The 27339-nt window shown below is 41.8% G+C and overlaps 1 protein-coding gene across 1 annotated transcript in view; it reads left to right on the forward strand.

The window, feature by feature from the left end:
* ELOVL6 (ELOVL fatty acid elongase 6) overlaps positions 1-27339 on the forward strand; it is a 79647-nt gene that overhangs the window by 35730 nt on the left and 16578 nt on the right. The window contains exon 2 of the mRNA XM_063421962.1: positions 14559-14690. Coding sequence (XP_063278032.1) covers positions 14559-14690 — 132 coding nt within the window. The remainder of the gene's footprint in view (positions 1-14558; positions 14691-27339) is intronic.

The raw sequence follows: 27339 nt of genomic DNA on the forward strand, positions 1-27339 counted from the left end.
ATCCAGCACACAGCCATGACCTGAATTTAGTTTCTTTTAGCTTTTTGTTTCCACATTTTTCCTGCAGTTTTTTTGGTCCAGTATTGACAGCTCCAGGAAGGATGACAGAGCCCTATATTTTGCCCCCAGGCACCACATGAAAACGACAGTTTAGAAATTGAATTGTCAGGTGTGGACTGATTTCATACGACACACACTTGCAGCCAGGGAGCCACAGGAGCAGTGATGCGTGCCCATTGCTGGCAGCTGTAGGGACTTTAATTTCCCAACCTTCTTGCTGCCTGTCTGGCTTCCTCTTCCTCAGACCCATCATAGGCAAATATTTCCCCAGCCCATTTTACCTCTCTGTAAAATGTTTAATTTGGGGAAGCAGAAATATTTTTTCCAGACAGATTAAAGGCAGTGGTTGTGGGAGCATTTGAGATGAGCGCTCTTGCAGGATGCTGACCTGAAGTCATGGAAACATCTCATAATGAGCTTTTGACTAGAGAAAGGAAAGAACTGCAACTCTAGGTCTAAAACTCGGTCCCCAGAGACACCATACAGGAAGCTCGCAAAGTTTGCTGGAAAACCAACTAAATAGTGAAGGAGCCTTCCTTTTGTGAAGGAGCCCTAGTCCTGATGGGTTCATGGAGCTTTGGATGCAGAGAGTTTTCCAGGACTGCTCACTCTCTGCAAAGTGCATTAGCATACAAGAATAAGCCATGAGGGGACATCAAGACATTATCCTGTCACTTTCCAGTTATATTAGCTGCAGGATGCTTAGGCTTTGTACCAGGATTTTCACATTTTCATTCTGGCTGCAGGAAGGTTATGCCGGAAGAGTGCTTAATGTGCCACCCCTATAGTTTAAACAACTCTGTGGTTTAAAAAGCTTCAGTGTACAATGGTGAGGGAGAGAAGCAGCTGCTTGAGAATGTTTTTGCACTGCTGCTCTTTTGGATCAGTGCAGTCACTAAATTCGCTCAGACACATTACCAGCTTTTTCTTGGTGTGAAGGAGCTCCCAAACCATTCTTATTAACGCATCCTGTCATCAGTAGGTTTTAGAAGGTCTAATGGAATCAGCTCATGAGCCTTCTCAGAAGGGTGTCAGCCTTGCACAGCCTGTGAGCACCAAATTTAGCCAAATCATTTGAATATAGTTTTACTCAAAGTTTATGGTCTTTCTATGAATACAAATGTAGTGCTAGAGTTAAGTTTCAATTACATGATGCCACATTCTGAACTAGTTACCTCTTTTTTGAGTAAATCCATTTTCTTAAATTATTATTTAAGAGTCTCATTTAGCATGTTACCAGTAGTAGTATTATCAGTAATATTTCATTTTTATGCATCATGCTAGTGTTAGTTAATCAGACTGAGGGAGGAGTTAGGAGTGGGATTTATTTTTCACACTATCCAAGCAAACAAGCACATGTGAGACACGAATAAAGTGTGTTAAAGTGCAATAGGGAATTCGGTGTATATCAACACAGTGTTTAAATACAGAGATAACAGAACAAGGAAGCACAGTCTGATTTGAGTAATAACGACTGGTGCAGTTGTGACTGGAGCCTAGTTATGTCCATCATCTGGTTTGTAACCATGCTAATATCCTGGGTTTATTTAGAGCAAAAGCTACCAGGGTGTGGTAGGATGGGTGGAGTTGCAACTGAAACACAGATCCAGCATTTTCCAGAAATGTGGATGAGAAGCTCAAAGCTGTATTTATGAGAATTCAGTCCCCAAAAAGAACAAAATTCTGCAACTATGGGCTTGATATATCTTTGAACAAGTCACCAGAGTCCTATGAGATTGCTAAATGTCTAAGGCGGGGAGTTGTTGATTCTTTTTGCTGATAAGAGTAGATGGGTAGAGGGACTAAAACATAAACTGTAGGCTGAAATCAAAACATTTGCAATGAATCACAAACTGACTTTGTTTTTGCTTGACCCAACCTGTTCTACCAATGGTACTGAAACTGCTGAACCAAAACTTTGAGCATGAATGTTGTTCCTTCCTGGCAAAAGACAGAGGACTTGACTATTTTTCTTCAGAGGTTTCTCATGTCCCTCTATACTTGCTGTCACCTCAGTGATTCAGACTAACAGGAAGGACCAGAATGAAGGGTTGCACTGGACATGTCCATGTGAGCTGGTGCACCCCTGCACTGTGCTGACCATGTGGACATAGCAGCTTGGAGCCTCAAAAAAGCAGAGCTTGTGCCCAAGACCATTGCTGCTGGCTGTCAGTGCAGGCACAGGCGGACTGCAACACTGCAGAACCGTGGCCAGGATGCAGGCAAATGCAGGGGCACATGTCTGTGGTGGTGGTGGTGCAGGTCAAGGTCTCTAAAATGTTTTTGTTTTTAGTGAGCTGGAGTCCCAGGGATCTGGAGAAATTGGATAAAGTAGAAAACCCCTTGCAATGGGGCAGAAGGGGAATCACTGGCATAGCTCCCTAAAACGTGAGTAAACTCTTTCCCCTTGGTGCTTTGAATTCCAAGACTATCTGCCTGTTGGAAAACAGGCTGGATGAAGTGTCAGTCCAGATGCAGAGTAATTGTGGAAGTCTCTAATACACATTTATAGCATGCTTACATTCATAAGTCTCAAAGCAAGCTACTGCAGCAGAAGCAAACCCAAATGCTATAAATATTAGCAAACTGCCATTTGCTCTAGGCTGTCATGGAAGTGGAAAAGCTTGTTGAATATGCAGCTGTGCAACTTCTTCTCTGGGCACTTAGGTTACCTGGGTGGCAAATGTGCAGTTGTGTTGATCATTACCAACCTCAAAGAGATAGCATTTACCTTCACAAGGTGGGGCTCATAAAAGCAGACTACTATTAATGTGCACCTAATGCCCAGAAACTGGAGTGCCTCACCTCTGAAGAGTGTGGTAGGTGCTTGGATCGTGCAGGCTTAGCAAGGAGGCATCAACTATTTCCCAATTGCGTGTGTGGGTTTTATGGTGGGGCCACCAGGTGCAGGGGCAGTCAGGGTGATCAGTGCCTAGGTGTTGCTTTTGTTCAGCTGGTGGTCTCTAGTGTAGGAGTTGCAAAGCACTGAAACACCTCAGGGCATCTTCTGAGAAAACAATGTCTTTGGTAAGATCACTTTCTTCCCCCTCTCTTGCCTACCAAATCCTGCACACAGGGGCCAAGGGACTCTTGTATTCTGTTTGCAAAGGGAATAGAGCATCCTTGAATGAGATACTGGTGCAAATAGGTTCATGTGTCATCTGATCATAACATGAGAGAAACATTGGGAAGATACAGGAGGCAGATTCACTGCTGACTTTACAATAGCCCCATAAAAGAAAAGTGGTAAGCATAGGTGATGAGAGTGAGAGTATTCTACCGTAGTAGCTGTGTGATACAGAAGTTAATGTAGGACTAGCCTGGCTTTTGAATGGAACAGATTTTTTTTAACCTCTTTGTAGGCCACCCATAAGTTAGTAAACCTGCCATGGAGAGAAATTTGAGAAAATCCACAAGTTACAGTGGTTTACAATCCAGTGAAGAAGAGAACAGCAAATGGAATAAATAAGGAGATGTAAAACAAAGTTTGGTTATGTGATTTTTGAGAACAAACCAAGGTCAGGTAACTTAAATAAGTTCTCTACCTTCATGGGAGGCTGCTTCCTGTTTAAAAAGAATCTGACGTGCTGACAGGCTCTCCTGTTCATTTGCAATGACCTGGTTCTGCTTTTTGTCCCTTAGTGACCACAGCCATTAAATTCTAACTGTTGATGTATGTGAATTTTTTAAAAAAAAATTCATATTTGTGCCCTTGCTTGCTGCATTTGCCTGCTGTCCAGAAGAGCTGGATGTCAATCCAGTCAATCACTACTCTCTCCTCGTAATGCTCCTTTTCCTTCTCTTGGGTCACATATGCAGCCACTTCCACCAGATTCATCAACTTTTGTCTGTGATACCTTTCCGTTTGGCATCTTATGTCTTTTAACAGGTCTGCTCTGAGCAAGACTTAGCAGAGACCAGAACAGGCAACTCTCTTTATATATATAACACTTTAATGTTATACTTCCTAATCTTTTAGTAACCTGGCCTTCTTACGCTGCGATGGAAAGTGAAATACAGCTAAGCAGTTTAGTATCCCATCTAATGAGGTGAGGGGGTGACCAAGGGCAGAATGCAGTCAAACCCTCATGGCTGGAAGCAAAAGGAGACTCAGACTTTAGTTTGGGAGACCCCGTGGGTCCTGCCACCTGTTGAGAGAGACAGAGGGGCGTGTGCCAAGCATGACACTGCAGGCAGAGGTGGAAAGCCAGAACAAGCTGTCACAACCATATTGCTAACAGAACAGAGATTAGCTACATTAATGCCGTGTACTTTGTACTGCTTTGTGCCACTCCTGCTGGTTTATGCCTATTGTTTCAGACTTGTTCAGGACTGCAAGTGGGATTTCTGCAGGAAATGGCCATTAAACAGCCGGGCTGTGATATTTAGTTAAGGAACGGGTGTTGGTGATTGTACAGCTTTTGCTACATTCCTCTGTCCCATTTATTCCACTGAAGGTTTAGGAATGTCATCCTGCTTCTTAAATTTTGTCCACCTCAGATCCTGAAAATTATGACAGTAATTAGAAAATTACCTCCACTGTTGTATTGCTTATAGTATTTCTCATCATGTTTAATATACTCCTTAAAGACTTTCAGTTGGATTCAGGCCAGTTTGCCTCTACCTTTGCATATGAAAATGTCTGTTTTAATGATACTGCCTTGACTGATTTCAGGTAAAACAATTCTGAATTTAATGGAGAAGCTATAGGTCACGGTCAATCACATGGGAATTGTGACAGGTTGAAACTGCCTGGAAATTTATTAGCAGATTATTCTGGGTATTGAAGCCTCCACTGGGAATGAAAAGCAAGAAACTCTTAGTTCTCCATTTTTTGTCTGGGTTTTGCTAGTTTCCTGTTGGTCAAGAGTTAGGTCTGGACTCATTGCAGCATGTCCATTAGCATCATTTGTCAGTGGCTCTCTCACCCATAGACAAAGGTCACATGTCCTTGAAGATTCTATTAGATACATCCAGCAGTCCTTGACATCATGCATCAGAAAGTACTATGGGACCAGTCAGAGCAGTCAGGACCAGTCAGAGCAGGCAGTTGTTCTCAAGGTGACCTGATTCTTCTTCAGTAGGGGATGCTGGAAGATATTCTTTCATTTGCTTCTCCAACAAAATGTCCTTTTTTTAAATTCCATTTGCTCCCTTCTCTTCCACAGATTGCCTGTACGTTCAAAAAGTCTGTAGGCAAGATATTTTATTCCACTTTTCCATTACAATGCAGTTCCATTACTGCAGTATCACTGGTACCAGTATCCCCTCTTAATCAAAGCTAGGCCACCAGATGATATTCCTGGCTTGCTCTCATCCATGTATATGGTTTTAGGTCTTTAGGTGGGGAAGAGGAGGTAAGTGGATATCTGACGCGGTTTAGGAATGGTATGTTACAATTTAGAATTCCCACTAAAACCCATGCTCCTTTTACTCACTCCCCTCCTGGCCACTCCTCTGCTGCAGAGGAGAATTGGAGGCACCATGGGTTGAGATAAGAACAGATTACTGGAAAGAGCAATGGGATGAGAAAACAAACAGTAGCAGCAACGGGACTGGACAGCCCCCCTTCCATGCCACTTGACCAAAAGGAATCCCTTCTCCCCAGAAGAGACTCCCTTAACCCCTTAACCTCCAGCCTCAGCAGTGACAATGTGATGGTACAGATCTCTGGGTCCTAACCATGCCCCCTCCTGTCTACTGCAAAATTTACCCTGTCCTGGCCAGTATTAACCCCACCCAGGACAGTATTTTAAATTATTATGCTTTTCAGGCATCCCCTTAGTTTGGTTTCCTCCAGGATAATTCTATGTTTTCCAGCACTGAAAAAGTTTTGTGGTGGTGCTTCTATAAGGTGACCAACAAACCCTGGCTGTAAGGTCTTATTTGTGCATTATTTTTTGCTGTCCTGTTTCTAACATTGCACTCTGCTCTGTAGGAAAGTCGTGCATGCCTGTTTTGGCCGAGAGCGCTCTCAGGCAAATCAGAACAGTTTTTATTTGTTTGTGTTTTGCAATCCACTGGCAGTTGTAGCAACATCATTTTCTGAGGTCGTAATGTCTGCTGGAATGTCTTTTAGGGCAGTTAGACGGAAAAACAACACACTGCTTGCAACCCCGCCATTTTCCGTGTTTCATCTTGAATGACTGCTTTTATTTTTACTTAAACATGTTTTGAGATCTAGCAGACACTTTCCCAAAATATTTACAAACTGCTTTTGCTGTGATAGAGGGACCTGAGCTTGCCACTGTGGTGCTGAGGCTTTCTGCAGGTGCACAGGCAAAGGCAGCTTCAGTGAAGTATTCTTATTGATCTGTTACTTGAGTTGTGTTTTGTCCTGTTTAATAAACAAATATCTATCTGCTAACCAGTTTTTAAAAGCAGCACTTGCCTATATAAACAACATTTTGAGTTTCTTCAGAGATCTTCCTGGATCTGAAGGACTTACGTTGATGTACTCCTTTAAATATAAAATTATGAAATGTCATAACCATTGGTTAATTTGATCAGATGAAGCAGATCAAAGGAGTAAGGCAGTTTGGAGATCTAGTTGTTTTCATGCTATGTCTGTATGACATACCACTATTAGCATCTTCATTAACTGCTTTCAGGTGAGAGGTAAGAACAAACAAAATGACTTCAGCTGGGAAGGATGTAGGTTAGTAGTCCCCAAGTTCACTTGCAGTTGTGTTTACTAGCTCCAGCTCCTTACTGTGGAGGCCGGAGGTTTACATTTACATTGATGAAATTAAAAGTGAAAGTACTGTAGCTTTTCATCAGAACTGCAGTGCCTATGACCTACATTAGCTTCTCTCCTTTCTGCCATCTCTCCACCAACTGCCTGAAAGTCTCAGCAAAGCCTGGAAAAACCTGTGGTGGGTCCAAGGGGAATTGGGTCACCCTGATTTGTCACCTGTTATAAGCCCAAATCTTAGTCTTAAGAACTATATATGTTGTCAGAGTGATATCAGTGGATTTAGCAGAGGCTCCCCGGTCAAGGAGTTTCTCTGACTATACTGAGCTTCTGTAAAAGCTCTTAACAGGGACAGGTGTGGTCATCATGTTTCCTGTGAGGCTACATTCAATTCTTAGCACTGGCACTGTAAATCTTGGAGGGAGTTGTGCAGAAATGGTTGTTACGTATGATCAGTGTCCCTAACAGTGGGATCAGATGCCATCCCTGGGATGTGGCCCATCCTTGGGATGTGCGGTGGCACTGAGGATCGGGTGACTCAGGCTTTGACAGGCTGAACCGTGTCACTTGGGATGCCAGCTGGGTAGGAGGGCATGCTGTGGCACACCCCAGTCACGCAGCCCACTGGGCTGCAACTTCCGCTGCTGTCTGTGCCAGGTGAAAACTTCAGGGGTGGCTGTTGTCATGGCAGGCACACTCACCTGCCATCTCCGCTGGGTGCGTCCCCATTCAAAGTGTAAGTGGAGGAAGTCTGGGGGCAGAGCCAGAGATTAAGCTGATTTTCCTTCACTGTTAATTTTGGCAACTTGGTTTCAAAACCAAAGTTTTGTAACTTGTTTGGGGATCTTTGTCTGAAGTGCTTTCTATATGAGAGGTTCTTTTCTCTTGTGACATGGGTTATATTTGGGATTCTAACTTAGGAGTTTTTTACAGGTTTAAGGTTTGTTCCATCAAGCCTATATGCAGCTTCAGAGCTGCATTTGCCCCTTCTATCTGGAAAAAAAAAAAACCCAAACAAAAAAACAAAACAAAACAAACAAACAAACAAAAAAAAAAAACCCCAAAAAACCACAAAAAAACCCCAAAACCCCACAACAACAACAACTACAAAGTTGTTCCTGAATTTTAACTTTGCTTTCTCACCCTTATGCTTTTCTTATATTTTCCCACTCACAGAGAAAACAAGAAAAGTTTGCTGCTCTTTTTGTCCCTAGCTACCCACAATTTTAAGTGTGTGGCTAATACTCTGTAACATGTATGTTTTACAAACATGAGTATTACAAATTACTGGCAAATGTTTCAATGAAACAGATGCAACCATCAGGGAGGTGCAGGACATGAGCCACCTTCTCCCATGCCCCCACACTTCCGTGCCCTTGTTTCTCCTCTCTGTAATTTTAGGGCTGTTGGCTGCCCTGCCAGTGCAGGAGTGGTTTCCTGCCCCTGGGTCTGACTGAATGCAGTGTGGCCAGAGGCTCAGGTGGGCACAGCCTCTTGCTCCCTTGGGACACTGCTCATACAGATTTGCTGGTAGTGAACTGGGGCTATCTCCACTAGACCAGAGCAGTCTGTGAGCTGGTGATATACCACAAAAAGTAGTTGCTCTGCTCTTCAGAGGTTGCTGCACCTGCAGTTCTCACCTTTGGCACTCCGACCTGGGCAGCGGAGGACCTGGGCTTCAGGCTGCCCCTCAGCTCAGCCACTAGCACTCATAGAGTAAGAGTGCACACACGAGTCTTGCTCACCTTCCATCCTTTACAGCAACGTTGTGCTTGGGACAGCTCCCCCAGCAGCCTCCTGGCAGCCTCCCAGCCCCATGTTTTTTTCCTTCTTGTGGCTTAAGGGGTCAGGGCAGTGACACAAGTACTGTCGGGCAGTAGTGACATGAATTGGGTGATGGGAACAGCACCCCAGAGAGAAGGCACATGTCGGGGAATAACAGTCCCTGGCCCATATGTGTTCCCAGGGCCCTGACTCCTCTTCTCTTGCTCTCAGACAGAAGAGAGGTGCCTGGAGAGTTGCTCCAGCCTTGGGGGAAGCACTTGTGCCTCCAACAGTACCTGTCACGAGGAGGCTGAATGGCCTTTTGAGACGCAGGCTTTAGAAATCAAGGGATCAGATGGTTGGTGGGAGATCGTCTGTGTTTACTGTCTGATAGCTTTTACGTCAAACGCCATCATCAGTGAATCACCTACGTGTGTGTGACTGTCATCATTGCTGTGCTAAATATAAATGTCAAAGGATATTGAGCTGTAGGAATAAATCAGACTCTGCTGGCATGCATGTATCAGACAGGTCTTCCTCTTCTGTGTATCCTTCTCTCTCTATGATGAAGGCTGTTATGGTCAATGGGAAGCAGCTGCAGGAACTCAAATCTAAGCCAGGAGTACAGGTTATATTTTCATACGCAGATCTGGCATATCCACACATTGGATCTCTTCTTGCTGGTTCTGTCAAAATTATATCAGTGAAGAGAGAGAAAGGTTTGCATTGACAGTATTTCTGAGGTAGAAGCACTGAGAGAATGAGAAGCATTTTCACACTCTTTTTTATACAGAATGTGTGATTTTTAAATAAGCAGCAGAGAGAAAGTAACTTTGCCAAGGCTACCAACCCTGCTGGCTGATGTGTGGACATGGTGTGTGATTCACATGTTTCACATGGATTCAGATTAAAGCATTTGAGCTAGACTCTCAAGTTAGCAGTTTCAGTTATAAACACAAGTGTTTGTTCTTATTTTCTGTTAAAAGCAGGGACAAAGCAGTAGGAAAATTCCCTTATATTTCATAAAGCCAAACATTCTTTTTTTTTTTTTTTTTTTCTTTTTTTTCTTTTTTTTTTTTTTCTTTTTTTTTCTTTTTTTGAGTAAATGTAGTTTTTTTTTACATCGGTGAAATGGTGATGAAGAAGACCAAGAGAAAAACGTCAGGAACCTGAAACTGCCTGTTTACTTTCCAGCAACACTCTGCTTTGGCAGCTGCAGTGGGGTTTTTTTAACTGTTGTGCTTCCTTTACAACAGATGAAGAAGTGGTAGTGAATTTAAAATTGAGCTTTGAATGTGCAAAGTAAATATGTCTCAATTTTAAAAAGCTTAAAAAATACTATAGAGTCTAGAAAGGGGGCTAACACCACTTTACTACTCCCCTACTGAATGCTGTTATGCAGATAATCCTGTATTACATGATAAAAGATAGTTAAACTATCTGGGATAAGGTTGTCCTTTGGGCATTTCTATGGAAATAGTCAATTTTGTAACACACACATATATATAGCTGTTTCAGTTTACTCATTAACATCAGAGAACTCTACAATAATGACTCAGTCTGCTGTTTTCAGGGGGAAAAATGGCAACAGTGCATCTGGGCTCGAAAGCACCTCCTTCAGCAGTACTGCAATATTCAGGGCTGTTTCACTTTGCATCAGAGACAGGGGGAGTGTCTGCTGCACACTGCTGCACATGAGGCTTACCCTCAGGCTTTGGCCCCTAATTTTAGAATACTGGAGCAATTCTTATATTTTCAGTATTTTATAAATAAGTGCATCTGAGGAAGTCAGGATTCCTTAATCCTTAGCCATTTGTTTATGTTTGCTTTCCTCTTTGGATTATTTGCTGCCCCTTCCCAGTGTTGTGTGTTTTCTTGTCTGAGGCTTGGGTGGCTGACTTCTTGTCACTCCATGGTGTCTGAGTGGGCTTTCCTGCATGGGATTCCCTGCCTGGAAATGAGGAGAAGCTTTGTTCCTGTCTTCCTTTATCATCCTCAGTTTCTGCCTCCCTCTTCTCATACTTTTCTTCTTTCCTGCCCTCTGTTCCTCTGTTCCTCCACCTGCACAGGTGTGTCCATGGATGCAGGAAGCTTCCTTCCAGGGGTTCCAGCACAGAAAGGACTTCAAGCCTCCTTGCTTTCCATGCTGTCCTACCTCTATGTCCACCTCATGGCTGCCAGCTCCCATCATTTGCTGCCACGCTTACTGTTCGTCCTTTCACTTCTCTTTCTCCCATCTTGTCTCCCATCTTCTTCCTCTCCCTTTGCCTCATGACAGAGCCATCTCCTGGAAGATCTGTCTCACATCTTCATAGTCCTTCTTGCCTCCCTCTCTTGTAATAAGCCCAAATGTAGTTTTTGATAGATTCTGTAGAAATGTATAAAGGGGGAAAGAGCTGGCAACTTTTGTCATAGGAACATGGAGTTGTATTCAGTAGAGATAGTACTTAGTCCCTGAAATCTGAAAATGTAGGAAGGTGGGAGACAACTGTGAGAAACAGAAATGCCAGAAAAAATGTGGAGGATTTGGCAGCCCTGTCTTTATGTCTACTGTGTTACCATGCAGAACAAAATTGAAGACAAACATATGAGTGTGCTAACATTTAAGTTATTGGATGCAAGTCTGTTATGGAATTACTTTGAGGGATTTTTTTTATTATTATTATTTTTTATTATTTTTTTTTTTTTAGTTTCAAGGTTAATTTTTTTTGTCATCATTCTGCTCTATTTAGTTTCTCTTCGTGTAATAGTATTGCAAAGTTACATTGCTCCAGAACATCTCCAAACCTCTGTCTTTCAGAATGCTTGTTCAATACTACTCTTCTTTGGCTAAAATCATACCAGACCTAATGGAATTCTGTCAGATTGCCATTGCTTTGTGTCATTAGCCCAGGACCTGACAGTAGTATGAACCTTTGGGAAAATCCATCATAACAAAACTGGTTAATACCAGTGTAATGGAGTTTATCAGATTATCTTAAGAGTACATACCTCTGCAACTCCCCTGTAACTCTATCACCTGGCCTGCCCAGTTCTTTTAACCATTGTTAGGCTGAAAGAATGGGGCAAATTCCAAGTCCTTTGAATGCAAATCGTAGTAGGTATCAAAACAGTGGATGATTTCAAGATCAGCCTAATCATTGTTCAGTATTATGCTTACCACTGATGGGAGATAATACTACTGAGTCCCTTCTTGTCTGAAACTGCTTACAGCTGTTCTCTGCAGTTTACATCATGTGTCTAATCAAACCTTGCCATGTCTGCCACTGCTGATACAAAGCTGCATACTCTGGGAGTACCATTTACCATCATTGTAAATAATGCTATACTCATTTCAAAGCTCTAAAATGACCTAAAATTTATCTGTTCTAATTACTGTAACTATTGACCTCAACAAATTGATCGAACTCACAAAAGATAGTTTCAGTAATAGCATGCAAAATGAAATGTTATTTGATGTAAATATATAGATTGGCTGGCTCAAGAAGTGGAGACAGACAGAACATATACCTGAACTGCTAACTCATTCAGACTGCTTTTTTTGTCTTGAACTGGAACTGAAGTTGAACCATTACTTTGAAATCTTGGCTGTATTTGATCTGGAAATGAACTGTTTCTAGCTTGCCTTCCTGCAAAGCATCTCAAGCTACTGCTCTTGAATCCTGATGTCCTCCTGTGCCAGCCTGCATAGCCTGTGCTGGATATTGCAGGCTGGCGTTGCAGACCTTTCCCATGCACTACTTGGGATGTCATCCTGCACTGCTCTCAGTTGCTGTGGAGATCCATGCATTCATCAGTGCAGGACAGACCTCACCCATGCCCAGGGTGGCAGTGGGCTGCACTTCACACTGCTGCTGAAAAGGCTGCAGAGGGAGGAGATGGGAATGCAGTCCAGACTCACACTAAGAGACTGCTTCTATCTTTTAATCCATAAATCTTGTATAAACAGTTAGGTGTTTCAGTATGAGCAAGCTTGAGGTGGTTCATCATTACCCAAACTGGTTAACAAATATTTACTGATCTCCAGCCAAGTTAAAGTGCAGTCATGTTTTCAGATTGGTGAGTCTGTCCCTTCTGTGACCAGTGAAGTAAAAATAAATGCCTTTTTCTGTATTATATGAATAAGGGCCAAGGCTTCGTGTTTTTCAAAACCTGGTCATGATAACCATTGCCATGGCAATTACACCATGTCAATGCAGGTGAGAGGGTTCTGGCTCTATGGCCATCCTGGTCTTCCTGGGGCTTTTGCTAGCATGGATACTAAAGCTCACCTGGTGGATTACAGGGAATGGGTCCTCAGTTCTCAGAGTATTAAGTGTGTTTTCATGCAATTACCTGCATTTTACAACACAGAGCTATAACTACATCAGTAGAAACAGAGTTTCTCAGTGGGCAGAAAATGGCATGCTGCAGAATGCATCCTGATACGCATCTGTCTCTCTGGAGATAGTTTCTACTTAGCTTTCAAACTTACATAAAATTCAGTTAATTTATCCTGATTGAAGGTTGCATGTGCTTTCCTTGTATTTCCAGTCTGATGTGCTGCAGTTTTTCTTAGTTTTTCTGAACCTTCCAGGAAGACCCTTGGCCATCAAGGGTCTCATGATCCATTCGTTACCAGCGGCCTTGAGGAGAGCAGGCAGGTGCTGTGCTGTGCCACACTGCTTGGCCCTCAGGACTGTGCTGTGCTGGGCAGATTCCTTGCCACAGGGTAACCTCAGCTGGCCAGTCACAATGGAAGAGCCCAGAGGTGGCATCTGCTTGGTACCAGTAGTGACACCACAGTGCATACTTGTCTTTGTCTTGAGGTGAAGCAACATACTGTCATTTAAACATCCAGCTGAAAATCCTGTGAAAAGTCCGAACGCTTCAGTATGGGTGAGCCTCTTTCCCACTGGGAAGCCTGGGCACTGTGCCATGCCCTGATCATAGGCTGTCTGACACTGCGGCCCTCAGGATTCTGGTGTCAGAAGGAAATAAAGGTCTCGTAGCCTGCCGCTGTCTTTTCTGTCACGTTAATGAAGTAGTTATCTTTCTTGAGCATATTTGCCATTCTTTCTTGGCATACAATAGGAACCAGAACCTCCTGGTTCAAAACCATGGTCCACCCTGTATTTGTGAATGTAATGATAAATTATGTAAAGAAAATTCTATTCTTGAATAGAAACCCTTCCAGTTAGGCCAACATTAATGGTGTACATCATTAAGCCTTAGTTCAGTGTAATACTGTGCTGTGTGGGAAGGAATCTCAGGTTGAGTCTATTTTTGACCTCTAATGGCTGATTTACAATGAGTTATAGTAGCAGAGTTCAAATATTTGGTGATTATTGCTGAGCTGGACTACTATCAGGCAGTTTTAAAAATAAAATTTGCAATTTGGAGAGTATAATTGAAGTTCTGTAAGAGAGCCCTGCTTGACTTTTCAGCAAATGCACTGGATTTCCTGAACCAGCACTCACGGGCAGGGCAATGCCACAGGGCAATGCCAACTAGCATGGTCCTGCTGCGTAATGGGGCTATTGACCTCTCCTGCTGACTCTCTGCTTCTTGTGAGGCTCATCATGGTGTGTTGCAGTGCTCATGATCTTTGCCTTTTTAGGGTAAACAATGGGAAACAAAATTGCCACGTTTCCTGCAGGAAACAAAAATTTGGATGAAAAAGATGAATGAGGCACAAAATGTGATCAGCTGGTTCAAGCACCAGCCATATTTTGCCTGTAGAAGTGTGTCTGGGCTCTGCAATATCTATTCTATTCCTCACAGAAGTTCAATATTATGAAACTGGCAAAGAATGGGAGCCACATTTGGAAGTTTTCCAGAACTTCCCCGGGGTCAGTTTTGCCTGCACCCAGCCGTGAGTGTGTGCAGGCATGTAGTTTCATACAGAAATGATAAGCTCAGCTGGGATGCAGAAACGTCTCCAAAAGTTTCCTTTCAAGGAAGCACACAAACCCTTAGCAGTGATGTCCATGTATGACTCTGCTCTGTATCTAATACTAATTAAACATTTGACAGGTGTTTTTTTTGTTTTGTTTTGCAGGAAGAAATCATTCCTGTTTTCAGCTCTGTATGCTGCCTTTATATTTGGTGGTCGGCACCTAATGAACAAACGAGCAAAATTTGAACTGAGGAAGCCTCTAGTGCTCTGGTCCTTGAGCCTCGCCGTCTTCAGGTAGGCACTTCTTCACACCACCTGCCTTTGACGTCAGGCCCTGAAGAGATTTGGGGTTCTTCACATACACCAGCACTGCTGGTGCAACAACAGGCTCACACAGAAGGGGCATTTCTTTACTTCTGCTATTCAGGGCTGTGTCCTGATCCACTCCTTAACATTGGAATGATCCCCTTTGACTTACCAGGTCATAGAGCATTTGAAGAGGGGAGAAGTCAATATACCTCTTGAACAACAAAGGTGAAAATAAAGGAGGACATGACAAAAAGTGCTTATCATTGCAACGCATTCACCATGCAAGCTACAAATGGAAATAAACACATTAAGATGTTAGTCTTGTTCTCATGTACTAGTAGTATTATGTGTATGTGGTGTGTATATATGGAATATTTAGTCAGGACTCTGATCTCTATTATAGTGAGGTAAAAAAAAAAGTCACTGTTTTGATGACAGGTAAATTAGACCACTGTAACTGATATCAGGAGCTGACTTCTGAGTATTCCGCCACAAATTGCTTGTGACTGTAGCAAAAAGGTGGCTCCACAGGGAAAGGCTGTTTTTCAGTGATGCACATCTCTCAGTCCTGTGTTGACTCCATATTTAGTATGGGGAATGTCATGTTCAGATTGTTGGTAGTTGTTGAAATCAGAAGTAAAATTGACCAACCTGAACTCCACTTTATATGCTTAATATGTTAATTTTTAATGAGGCTGAAGATAAACTAATTAATTAAAAAATGCTTATAAAAATAGCCATTACAAACACATGACTTCTGAAACAAATTAGTAGTAATAGTACCCAGGTGACCTGAGGACTATCCTTCATATCAGGGACTGCTGGGACTGTAAGTTAGAGCTCACTGAACAACATATAGACTACCCACAAACTGTTATCAAACACTGCTCTTTATACAAGATACACTTGTATCTTCTAATATCAATATAATAATTACTGATTATATTACTTCACAACTACATAAAACATATCTGCCTACTGAGCAGTGTGAATGGTTCATTACTTTTCACACAATGGAAATAGTTTTTGCCGAGACTCTAGAGAGTGAAATAAAGCAGGAATAGAGAAGTTTGGCTTTTTTCATGGCTTTTCCTTTTGTTCTCCAAATTTGTATCACCTTGAAATGTTCCAAAACTCTGGCAGGGGAAAATAAATTGTATTTCTAATAGCTAGGACATTTTAACAAAAGAATTTTAATTTGGCTTGGTTTTAATCATTAATACATCAAAGAATATCTCAAAGTAGACAAAACTTTTAGTGGTCTGGATAACTTTGAGAGCAAGTTCTAATACTGTGGAAATTTGTAATTTTCATTTGATTGCACTTGGTGCTGTATTTCTGGCTGTGTGTCCAACATATTTTGCTTTAAGGTTCTGTAAGCAATTGTCATTCTTTGTTCCAGAAATGGCTGACTCTCAGCAGCTGTTGAATTGGTTCCTAGATGGCATTTTGTTTTTGGATCGGTTTCTAAAATTGTTTGTAGCCAGCGGGATCCCAATTCTGATTGTGCTTTCTTATTCAATGTTCCTAGGACACTAGGAACCAGCTGGCTTACACAAAGCACTTCTAGTTTAATTCTCAGTCTGAGGTGGGGAAGCATGATTTTGGAGCTCTCCTTTACATGAGATGTCTAGGTTGAATTTAAAACTCAAATTATTTTGAGATGTGGCTGACATTCACAGTGTGGGGTTTTAAAGCAATTTCACTAGCTAATCTTCCAAACTCACAAGTGATCAATGCACTGATCAATGAATAGCATGGATTTAGACTACACTGCCTAGATGGACTTTGAAATCAACAGATTCTTTACTTGCTGGTTGGAGTTTCCCATCATAATCATACGAAATAGCTAACTCATGGCCAGCATGAGCTGCTGAGTGATGCTGGGTGATACAAAAATGTGGACTCAATGTTTTGAAGCTACAGGCTGCCAGGAGGAATCTGCCTCAGAGACCACCTCAGGGCAGGCACTCGAGGAGAGCTCTGCTTGTGCAGATGAGAAGCATTGGCCAGAAGGGTACAGTTAAGAGAGGGATTCACAACTCCTCCATCTGCTTTTCTCCATCAACTCAAATAGCACCATTCAGGGACAAGGGTTCCCCAAGCACTGCAGAGCTCTCCCTCCGTGTGTTAGGGAAAGAGACAGCAGAGTGGAGGGGGTGTGTGAGATGTTTGGCCTGCACAGAAACACTGTGCATCTAACCTGCTGGATTTGCCGTGGGCATCAGTTGATTATGAAAATTATATGACTTTGCTTTGCTCTCCTGAGGTGCTGAGTAGTGTGCAGAAGAGTGAAATAGGGAAGGAGGAAAAGCAGCCCTAAATGTTTGCAGTGAGACACAGCATGAAACCTTTGTAGCTTTCAGAGCAACATGCAATCCCATACAAAACCCCTTGACTTCCTTGAAAGCAGGAGGAGTGACAAAGAATTTATTAAAATGTCAGACAAAGGCTTACAGAAGTGTTCATTGGAACATCCATTACCTGGTGCTTCAGCACCAATGTCCTTTTTGGGGCCACTGGTCACAGCCTTACTGACTGTCTCAGCAAGCACTACTTGAAATGCTGTAAACTTTTCAAGTAACTTGGATTTGGGTGGGGGTTTTTTTTCTGGCTCCTATCATAACTAGGTGTTGCATTTATATACGCTTGGTCTGAAAGGCATTCCACCTTTCTTCAAAGGTCAATTCAGGTACATTTAGAGGACTGTAGACTTACTATGGATCCAGGAAAATGCTTCCTACATTTCAAAATACTTCCTCTTTGGCTTTCTGGGATGCTAAAATGCTCTGACTTCTACAGTACCGTACAGAAATTATAAGTAATATATTTGTCTGCCATGAGTGGTTGTACTGAGGAGGAAAAATCTGCCTGGAGAGCCCTCAGTATTCTGCCTCAAGGTCAGTGTGAGGCTCTTTTCTAAAGTCCTTGTTTATCTCCCTTTTAGCAGTCCTACCATTTTACCTGCTTCAAATACCCTCAGAAATAGTAACACTTAGCAGAGGCTGAAAAGATGTGTTTTGGGCTTTAAAAGAAAAGGAAATTGCCTGCCAGGCAATCACATGGTCCTTCTTCAGAATGTATCCTGTATGCCCTGGCATTTGCCAAGATCATTTAATTGTGGTAGCTGCTATGGTAGGAAACTTGCTACGCTTATAAGTAAACAAAACAATTACACCACCCTGCTGAGATTGCTGAGCATTCTGGAGCCCAGTCAAGAGTGAGTTTTGTGTCAACTCTGGCAGCCAGCAGGATTTATGAGGAAAAAAGCAGCTTTATTTCCCTCTGAAAGCATTGACTAGTTTTGAACATTTTGTCACTGAAAACTTCAGTAGGAGCAATGACAGTAAATCTTCCTTTTCACTTGGAAACCACTGTGAAAACGTCATCTCCTGAAATCTTTTGCTGAGAAATCAGTTTGAGATACTGGGGTTGCTGGGCTGGTGTGGTTTTTTGGTCCCTAGCAGGTTTGTTGACTTGTTTCAGTCATTGAAGATTTGTTTTGTTTTGTTTTCTACACTTTAATTAAGTGTGTTTACCCAGACTGGTTATGTACTGAGATCGTGGGAGAGCAGTCCCACATTGCTCTGTGGTAACAGGAACCTGCTGTTAGGAAGCTACACAGAAGGTCCTTCTTCAGTCCCATAAGAGCCCAAGGAAAGCATTGCTGTTTCACTTACACAATCAAAGTGACAGTCAGTCCTGTATTTCTGAATATTTATTTGGGTTAAAAGTCTACAAAACCCATCAAACCTGAATTGCCAGTTTTATATTTGTGACACTTTAAATATAAAGTGGGGTCATTCATTGAATTTTTAGAGTCTATCGAAGGTGTCATGCTGGCATCCTTAGAAAGCAGCAAAGCTGAGGCCAGGATTCACAGAAGGATACCAAGTCACTAATTCATGTTTTCATTATATCTCAGATGGATTTTTGTAGTTCTTTTTATAGGCCACGGCATCTGTGTATGGGTAGGTTTTCTTTCAAGGAGCTTAAACATGTTCGATTGCCTTGTCTTCACAGAGGACAGCAGCATGGCACCATTTTCCTGTGCGTCCTTAAGGGGCTGACAAGAGGAGTTTCAGGGTCAAGGCTCTCACTAATAATAGTAAAAGGTTGTCTTTCCTAGGGAGCGCTGTCACATCAATGCAGGAGGCAAAGAAGCTAAAACATCTAATGTGATGCAGTCATTTGTAGACAGAGGCTAAGCTTGACTGTGGCTGGTGGGTGCAGTGAGAGGAGGAATATCTCTTCATCTAGCCAAGCCACACCACTGCCATGCTCTTACCATTTCCTGAGATCGTTTAGATTCTAATCCAAACCCAGTTATGCTTTGTAGCAGTGGTGGAACTTAGTAGATGCCAGTACAGGGTTTCCAAATGCCTTTCTTATTGCTAAGGACTTTCTCTAAGCAGTAGACATAGTACCAAATGTAGCTAAAAGGTTCCTAGCTGCTTGCCACCAAGCTAACCAGAGCTTCAACAGCAAAGTAATTCCCACAACAACAGGTCTTATATTTGAGGGACAAACCCACTAAAGGAAGGTGACTCACTTTGCCTTTACAGAACTGGTGTTGACTGATTTGCTACTGGGAGGCACAGCAGCACGTGTAGAGGGGTTTGCAGCCACAGAGGGCTCCTGACAAGGTAGTCCGAGACATGCCTTCATGTGAAGAGCTCAGCTCTTAGCTGAATTAAACAGAAGATACAAAACATACCTTTAAAGATAAGATTTCAGTTGCTTGGATTTGTGACTCTGAAATACATTCTAGTTATCATGCATGTAAGTAGGAAAATTGGTGGAAGATGATTGAGATTTATGTCCCATCGTAAGAACTGCTATTCACTAATACTTGCCATGGAGATTTAAACACAACTTAATTTCATATGTTGCTGGGCAACCCATCAAAATCTTGGAATACTCTGAAATTTTATGAGGTCCTGACAGTACATTCAAAGAGAAAAATAATTACTGAAAAGAGGAATGTTTGCCAAATAACGTTAAAATTAATGAGCAGCATTTAAGGTGAATTAATAATCTTCTCACTTATAAATTTAAAAGGAAATTATTTCAAAGTGAAGCATTCCCTATATTTGTAAAGCATTAATGCATATTCTCAGGATGTTTCTCAGTAAAAGTCTTAATATACACCTACTTAACAATTTATTTCTATAGGACCTTGTTCATCTTCACATATTTACCTGGTTTTCTTACGTAACAGATAAAGAAACATCTTTTTAATTACTGTTTTGGAAACAAAGTTGAATGTTGGGTGAACAGCAGAAATTCAGAATGATTAGAGAGAAGACAAAAATTCACTGGATAAGATTTAACAGTTTAAGAAGAAAAGTTTCTTTTCTGTAAGTTATTGTAGTACCAGTAGGAAAATACAAACAGTAACGTGTAGAGTGAATTCATGCAGCGCAAAACAAATGCTAGCTGGCATTAAAAAATTGTGTAGAGGTGATAAAAATACACAGACTAAGAAGCTGTATCTTCAATATCTACCTTATTTATTCTAACTATCCTTATTCCCAGACTTGTAACTGATGCCATGTGGCAAAATGCTGTACTCATCTTCTAAAATCTCACTCCTTTGTTCACTCTGCTGTTACTCCTGTGGAGGGAGTCCTGTGCCCATCAAAGTAATTTTGAATGTAATGTGATTTTACTGTTTTTACCTACTCTGGCCTAGCTAAAAGTAAACCAAGGAGTCACTGTGATACCTGGCTGATTCTACTTTACAGGAGATATGGATAGGACTGTCTAAAAATTATTGTAAAAATCTCTTTTCTCAGTGCTAAGCTGGGTCTCCTTTCTCTAAAACCTTTTCTTTTTCTCTGACTTAGCGTGCTTGTCTTTATTGCTGGAAAATGAATGTCTTAGCAAAGTGAATTCAGTGCATCATTTGGAAGGTGTTGTTGTGCTCATTTTGCCCCTGTTCCTTCCCCTCTCTTTTACAGTCAATGAGTGTGTTGACACTCATTGAATTACACCTTTCTCATGAGCTCACCCTGTCCCAGCCCAGAGGAGCCCTCACAGGTCACCCACCACCCAGCATGAATAATACCCAAAGCAAAGCCCCTGAGAGGAAAACTCAATTTTATACAGGGACCAGTGTGCATTTGAAGAATAAAGAACATCTGTCTGTGGCTTTAGCAGGGAACTGTACTAGAGAGAACCTATACAATTAATTAATAAGGAATCCATCAAACCTCTCTTCTCTGCCCGTGTGGCACTTCTGTATTTTACTCAGCCTCAATACTTGGTTCGTGAGCATGGTAAAAGGGCCTGCCCATGCAGAAATTCCCTGGGGAGCTGGTGTCTCCATGTGTTTTTTTCTGAGTAAGTCCCCGACAGCTTGTGCTTGTTGGAGACAGCAGGAATACAACACTGGAGGTGTTAACTTGTATGACCTATCAAATCCAACACTTGGTTTGCAGACGAGCTGTTAATAAGCACGGCCAGACCCAGCAGTGCTTGCACGCAGGGCTTGGCTGCGAGCGGGTGTCGGCCCGTGGTTTAGCAGAGTCACCGTTTCTAAACAAACGTGTCTCCTTCTGCCCGTGTCATTCAGCATCCTCCCCCTAGGTTGCTGAATTAAAAAAGAAAAATAAATTATTTGCCAATTGTAGGCAAATCCCTGAGATGTGACCTTCTCTAGGTGCTTGCAGGAATATCACTCCACTGAGGACAGAATGGAAAAGAAGATCAGTGGCTCCAGGCCAGCAATTGGTATTTAATTTATGGATCTGAGTAGCTCATTACAGTTGTATTATAAGTTCCATCTTCTTTAAGCCTCCTTTATTCTGTCAAATGCTAGTGTTTCCCTGTAACTTAGATTTTTCTTACTTTGTTATCTCCCATTTTTACAGCTTTACTCGTGGCTGGGTTCATTCGTTGGCTTGATTCTTTGCTAAATCTTTTACTTTATTACTGTTTGGCTTTATTTGCATAGGATCATTTCAAACTCCTGAATACATACAATTCAGTGCTATACATGACAGTTACTCTGCCAACTTGATACTTTTGATCCTGTAAGTATCTTTAATTTATCCTGCAGAACTAGATAATGCCACTTTTTTGGATTGTCATTTAAATCATTGCAATTCTATACTTACTCTAAGATTGCCTTGAGATGATGTTGGATGCTGAGAATAATTTCAGTAACAACACAGGAACAAGTGCAAATGCTCCTGACGCATTCATTAAGGATTGCTGAAGAGGCACACTGTGCTTATGAATCCTCGTGGGCTACTTTAGAAATCCTCAGATGGATTCCTTAATTCCTATGAGATTTTGCACCAAGCACAAGGCTTAAGTTGAAAATTGATTTCGTTTTCTTTTTAGTAGTTGAGCCACAGTCCAAACTTGTTGAAATAAATATCCAAAAACTAGGAAATACTTCTTGAAAGAAAAACCATCTCATTGATGTTTTGCAGCCATCACAGGTTGCCAGGGAATTTCAGCTGCCTCAAAAAGTCCAGTTATTATTTAGTGATGGTATTGCTGGAGAAGTAACAGCTTCCATCAAGAAATATTGTTCCTGCAAGTTTTGGCCCTCCATGTGCCAAATCACCAGGAAGCAATGTCAGGTAGCAGCACACTGAAGAGGGTAAAACCAGGTGATAAGTATTTATTATTGATTAGCTTGTAACTCACTCTCTGGAAATCAGAGGCGATACAGGGATGTGTGGGTAGAGCTGGAAAATTATTTTTCATTCTCTGTAAGAAAACAGTTACATGATTTTCAGCAGTGTGTGAGTACAAGAGTGTCCCTCTGGTGTTCCTCGGGTGATGATTAGTGCAGCTGCCCTTCAGCCTGACCATTGCTCCTTGCTTATCTCTGCCAAAACCCAGCGGGCCTCTCATAGCTACTGAGTGCCCTGAGTAAGGCTCTCCATGCAAGCATAACTCTTTTCACTTTCACCAGTTATCTTCCCCTCTGTTGCACAGACTACTGGTAGGGATTTAGATCCAGCATTATTTTTTTCCTACTGTGCTTTTTAAGCAGCAGAAATTCTTCCACCAACACACAAAGCTTCACTTATTATTTCTTTTTGTGCTCTGCTCTCAGGATTGTCTGAATATAGCTTTTCCCAGTCATAAGGAAGGCAGATCTGGAGAATCAAACTGTATTTATTCAGGCTCTGTGAGGAGAGGTAGTAGCGGAAGTCACTTCCTTCTCTGTGGAAGGCAGTACTTGTGGTAGATTGATTTTTATCCACATATACAATAAATAAGCCTTACAAGTTGTGGATGCAGCAACTTGCAGAATTGTTAAGTTTGCCACTTAAGTAAGGGAGAGTCAGATGGATTTTCCTCTGCTGTGGTGTTAATGTGATTAAAATCTCCAGATGACAGTGTCCATTGATCGGGAGCCCTGCAGAGATATCACTGTTTGGGTATGCATAATGAGGTCCCTAAGGAGGGAAAGAAGTAAGTTAGGTCTGGTCTTCCTTACGGTTTTGTCAAGAGAAAGGACAAAGAAGTGGCTTGGAGAGCCAGGTGATTTGTGACTAAGAAATCTGCCAACAAGAGGGAAGGGCTGAAGGGAGTGGCCCCACACTGAGGGATTTACTGCCAAGAAGAAAAAAAAAAAGGCTGATGCAAGATGCACAGTATCTGCTCTCTCTTGGAAACCACAGAGCGAGCCATCACTTTAATAGACCTCATTACCTTCCCCAAAATTTATCACATGGGATCCTAACACCACTCAGGCATGCGTGCATATGGTTATGGGTCTATAAAGCTGCACAAATGATGTATTATTTCTTGGAGCCATGTAAAATATTTGCACAATTTCTAAATCAGTCTGAGCTGGCCTGGCTTCAGGTTTTGGTCTCAAGTGAAAACTCAAATGATTTGCATTGAAGAGCTTTTTAGAAAGGCATCTGGATCAGCGCAGTAGACAGGTCTGAAAAGCAAAGCTTATGTGCTTGGTACAGTGGTAGCGGTCTTTTTTAGAAATGGAAGGGGAATTCTTTCAAATTTGCTTTGGGATTTTGATAGGACTGAGCTCAAACCTCAAAGTAGGTGTGAGTTTATACAACAAGAAGTATTCTGCCAAAAAGATTGATAATAACTGCAAAGATCAGCACAAGCTGTCCTCACACACGTGGTCCTGAGAGCCAGAGAATCTCATTATAAAAACTTCTAGTACTGCTAACCAGCAGGTTTTAGGATAAGCAAGCACTATACTGAAAAAAAGTTATTTCTCATTTTCCCCTATCCCTACCTCTTTTTTTTAAACATTGCTATGGCTTGGACTTCACCCTGAATGAGTCTCCTTCACCTTCAAGTCCAGTAAAGAAGTGTGTGGGTGAACTGCAGGATCGATGTGTTCTCCTTCCCAGTCAGAAAATGGTCAGGAGGAGAGGCTGAGGAGCAGCTGGGCAGCAAAACATCAGAAGGAAGATTTTACTGTTTGGGCTTGTTAAATTCTTGATGTTCTCATGCCCTTGCAATTGTGCCTGTTCTGGAGGGACCCTTTTCTGTTATTAAGAGCTGTGGATTATAGGTTTGTAATAAACATAATGTACCTAATACAGCATTGGTCAGTTCCTGCTGCATTCTTAACTGTGTATTTCTGAGCTTTTGAGTCAGTCCTGGGATTTTCTTCTACCATGTAAAGGAGTGTATTTGGAACAAGACCCAGCAGAGATGCCAACCACTGTCCTAAATTCCTTTTCGGTGGCTTCCTAGAGCAGAGTAGCTGCTCAGAGCACAGCGGCACGTTTGGAACTCTCTAGTGCCAAGGCTGGCTGGAAAGGCTCCTGCCTTTCCTGGTCTTCGTTTTCCCCACTATGAATGAGAGCAATGAAATCATGTCATAAGTGAAGGAGAGACTATTTTAGCTGCATCATTCACCAGTCCAGGTAAATGGCACAGCCATGGAGCCAGCCAGAGCAGCACAGAGGGGTGGGCAGCAAGGCACTTGGAGGCATTGCGGGTGGAGGGGTGGGATAGCTGTACCAGGAGAGGACTGGAGTTCACTGTGGGATGCATGGATACAGGAGCTTAGAGCAGAGAAGAGCCACAGAGAATGTCCATTGCTAATAATCACACTGACCTCTCGAAAGAAAACTAACATTTCTAATAGTACATTCCCTCTCTCAGCTGGAGAGATAAAATTGCAAATGAGAATAAAGGCATTAGTCATCACAAGCTTTCAGGCAGTTTAGGAAGTCAGACATTTCCTAGTCTGAAACATTTGTGAAAATTGAGCTCTTAATTACAATGGTTTAGTCATTTTGTAGATACCTTGCAGCCTTTCAGACATATGGGCTGAAAAGGATGTGTTCTGTCTTCTTTTTAAAGAATTAGATTAACATAAGTGCTCTTAAATGACTGTTATGTTAATTTTTGAAAAAGTGCTTTTAAAGTTGTTCGGTTACCGTAAGAAAAAAGTGTATCATGGAGCCAAGGTGCTTGTTCCACAGCCTGTTCTGTTTCTTTTTCCAGGCTGTTGTAAGAGAATATATAATAGTCCCGAATAATTTTATCTGTAGGCTAAGCCTTGGAGGACACAGGCATGAGGGAGTTGTTCCTGTGCTTTCTATTATCTTCTGCAACTGAATTGTAGTAACTGAGCACATGGTTGTTTAAACACAGTTAACAAGGGGGAAAATATGGTGGCAAAAACTTCCTTCTTTGTTTTTAGTTTTACACTAAAATTGCTAGATATAGGATGAGCATGTAAATAGTTACCATAGTTCATTGGCACCAGAGAAAACTTGGTAACATTTTTTCACATCTGTGCCCAAAATTGCTTTTCTTAAAGGAAATTGTGAGAAAATTATAGCTAGTGTGAGGTTTTTTTCCCACATGTAGGGTGGAAAGGAGTTCAGCTTAGGTGCTCAGTAATGTTGTGGTGATCCTGAATCCCAGACATACAAAAAGAAGCATTGCATCCTCTGAAAGATTGACTTCAAAATAATCAGATTTTTTCTTTCTACAGTGAGAGTTTAGGGTTCTGTTTTATGTTCATAGTTGACATTGGTTGTATCTTCAGGCTTTTCCTTCATAGACTTGGCTGGATAGAAGCCTTTTAAAAGCAGATTTCCCACATACTCTGTTGCTGCTGAATAGGATTAAACCTCCATTTTTTTAGTTTTATCAATTGAAGGCATCAGTAAAGGAGAACAGGAATTTTTAAGAATACTGGCATTAAAATTTCCACCTCACTTTTGTATCTGCTGATATCACAAGGAGCAAAGCACCCCCTCATGGATTCTGATCCATACCTAATTTTATTCTGGAGTTCACTGATGCAAAACAACTACAGTAGTTAAAACAACTGCAAAATTTCCATTAGGGAGAAAATCCAAGTATTTCCTCCTACAGTTAAGGTCAGTTGCTGCAGTCTGGTCCTGTGCAGACTCAGCAGGTGTGACTGGGGAGGAGGTGGAAGCATGGAGGTCTTGAAACTCACTTTGTAGGTTTGCATTCTCTGTGACATCTGTCCAGCTGTGTCAGGCCAAATCTACCCTGGTGTTTGCCTAACATATTTTCCTCAGGGAAAAGAGAGGGAAAACAAGGGTCTGACTGCATCTGTGGAAGGCACATCTGGTGTTCAGTCTAGGTCAGAACGTTTTCAGCTGTTGGTGTTTCTAGGACAGCACAGCTTTGTAAATTTACGCTGTATGTCTCTGCACATCACTCTGTATTTTTAGATCTTGAAAGTGTGCTGCCAAAATATCAAATGTACAAGCAATGAATTTTTGTTAAGAGGTGAACCAATAGCTTTTATGTCTATGAACTATTTATCTTGAAAGATATAGGTGGACCTTAGGTAATTAAGATGAAGGGCTTTGAACTTGAAGGTTTAGATGACAACTTTAAAAAGTGCAAATAAAATCTGCGGTAAGTCAAAGGACTCTGAAGAAAATTTCTCCTACTGGAGTGTTTACTGTTTTTTCAACTATACTGTTTTCAATGATACAGCATGATCTCAGACCTCTTTCTGCTTGCATCAAACAGATCTCATGGAAAGGGCACTGAACCAGAACTCACAGATTCACAGAATAAACTGACCTGGGGGGACCCACAAGGATTGTCAAGGCTAACTCTTAAGTAAATGACCCATAATGGAGATTGAACCCACAGCCTTGGATTCATGAAGTTGCACATCATTTCTTATCGCAACTCGGACACAGATTTTTGACAGGACAATTAAATTTCAGTTTGACTCACCTCTCTGTCTTTGAAATGGGTTTTATGCTTAACCACCTTACAAGGCGATCACATGAGTAAAGGCCATGAAGTTCTGGAGGAATTCAGAAACATACAGTGTTGCGGACCTTGGAGATGCCAACACAGACACAAGTCAGAAAGAAGTTACCTGAATAGACCCTAGCTTACTATGAACAGCATTGTACTTAGCAGTTCTTCACACAGGAATGTCTGACCTAAAGCAGTTGCTGGCCTGGATATTATTTAGGTTGGTAACTCTGGAACAGCCCTGGCTGGAGGTGTAGGTCTTGGGTTTTGGAAAGCAGAGAAGACCAAGATTTTGAAATGGCAGAGGAAGGTCTGCTCTGTGGAGAGAATGGAGATGTTTTTTTCATCTAAAGTGAATTCAGTGAGGAGACAGCCTTCAGAGGATGTACCTGGATCAGTTCTAGGAGGTAAA

This window comes from Prinia subflava, chromosome Z (genome assembly GCF_021018805.1).
Source record: "Prinia subflava isolate CZ2003 ecotype Zambia chromosome Z, Cam_Psub_1.2, whole genome shotgun sequence".
Taxonomy (NCBI): domain Eukaryota; kingdom Metazoa; phylum Chordata; class Aves; order Passeriformes; family Cisticolidae; genus Prinia; species Prinia subflava.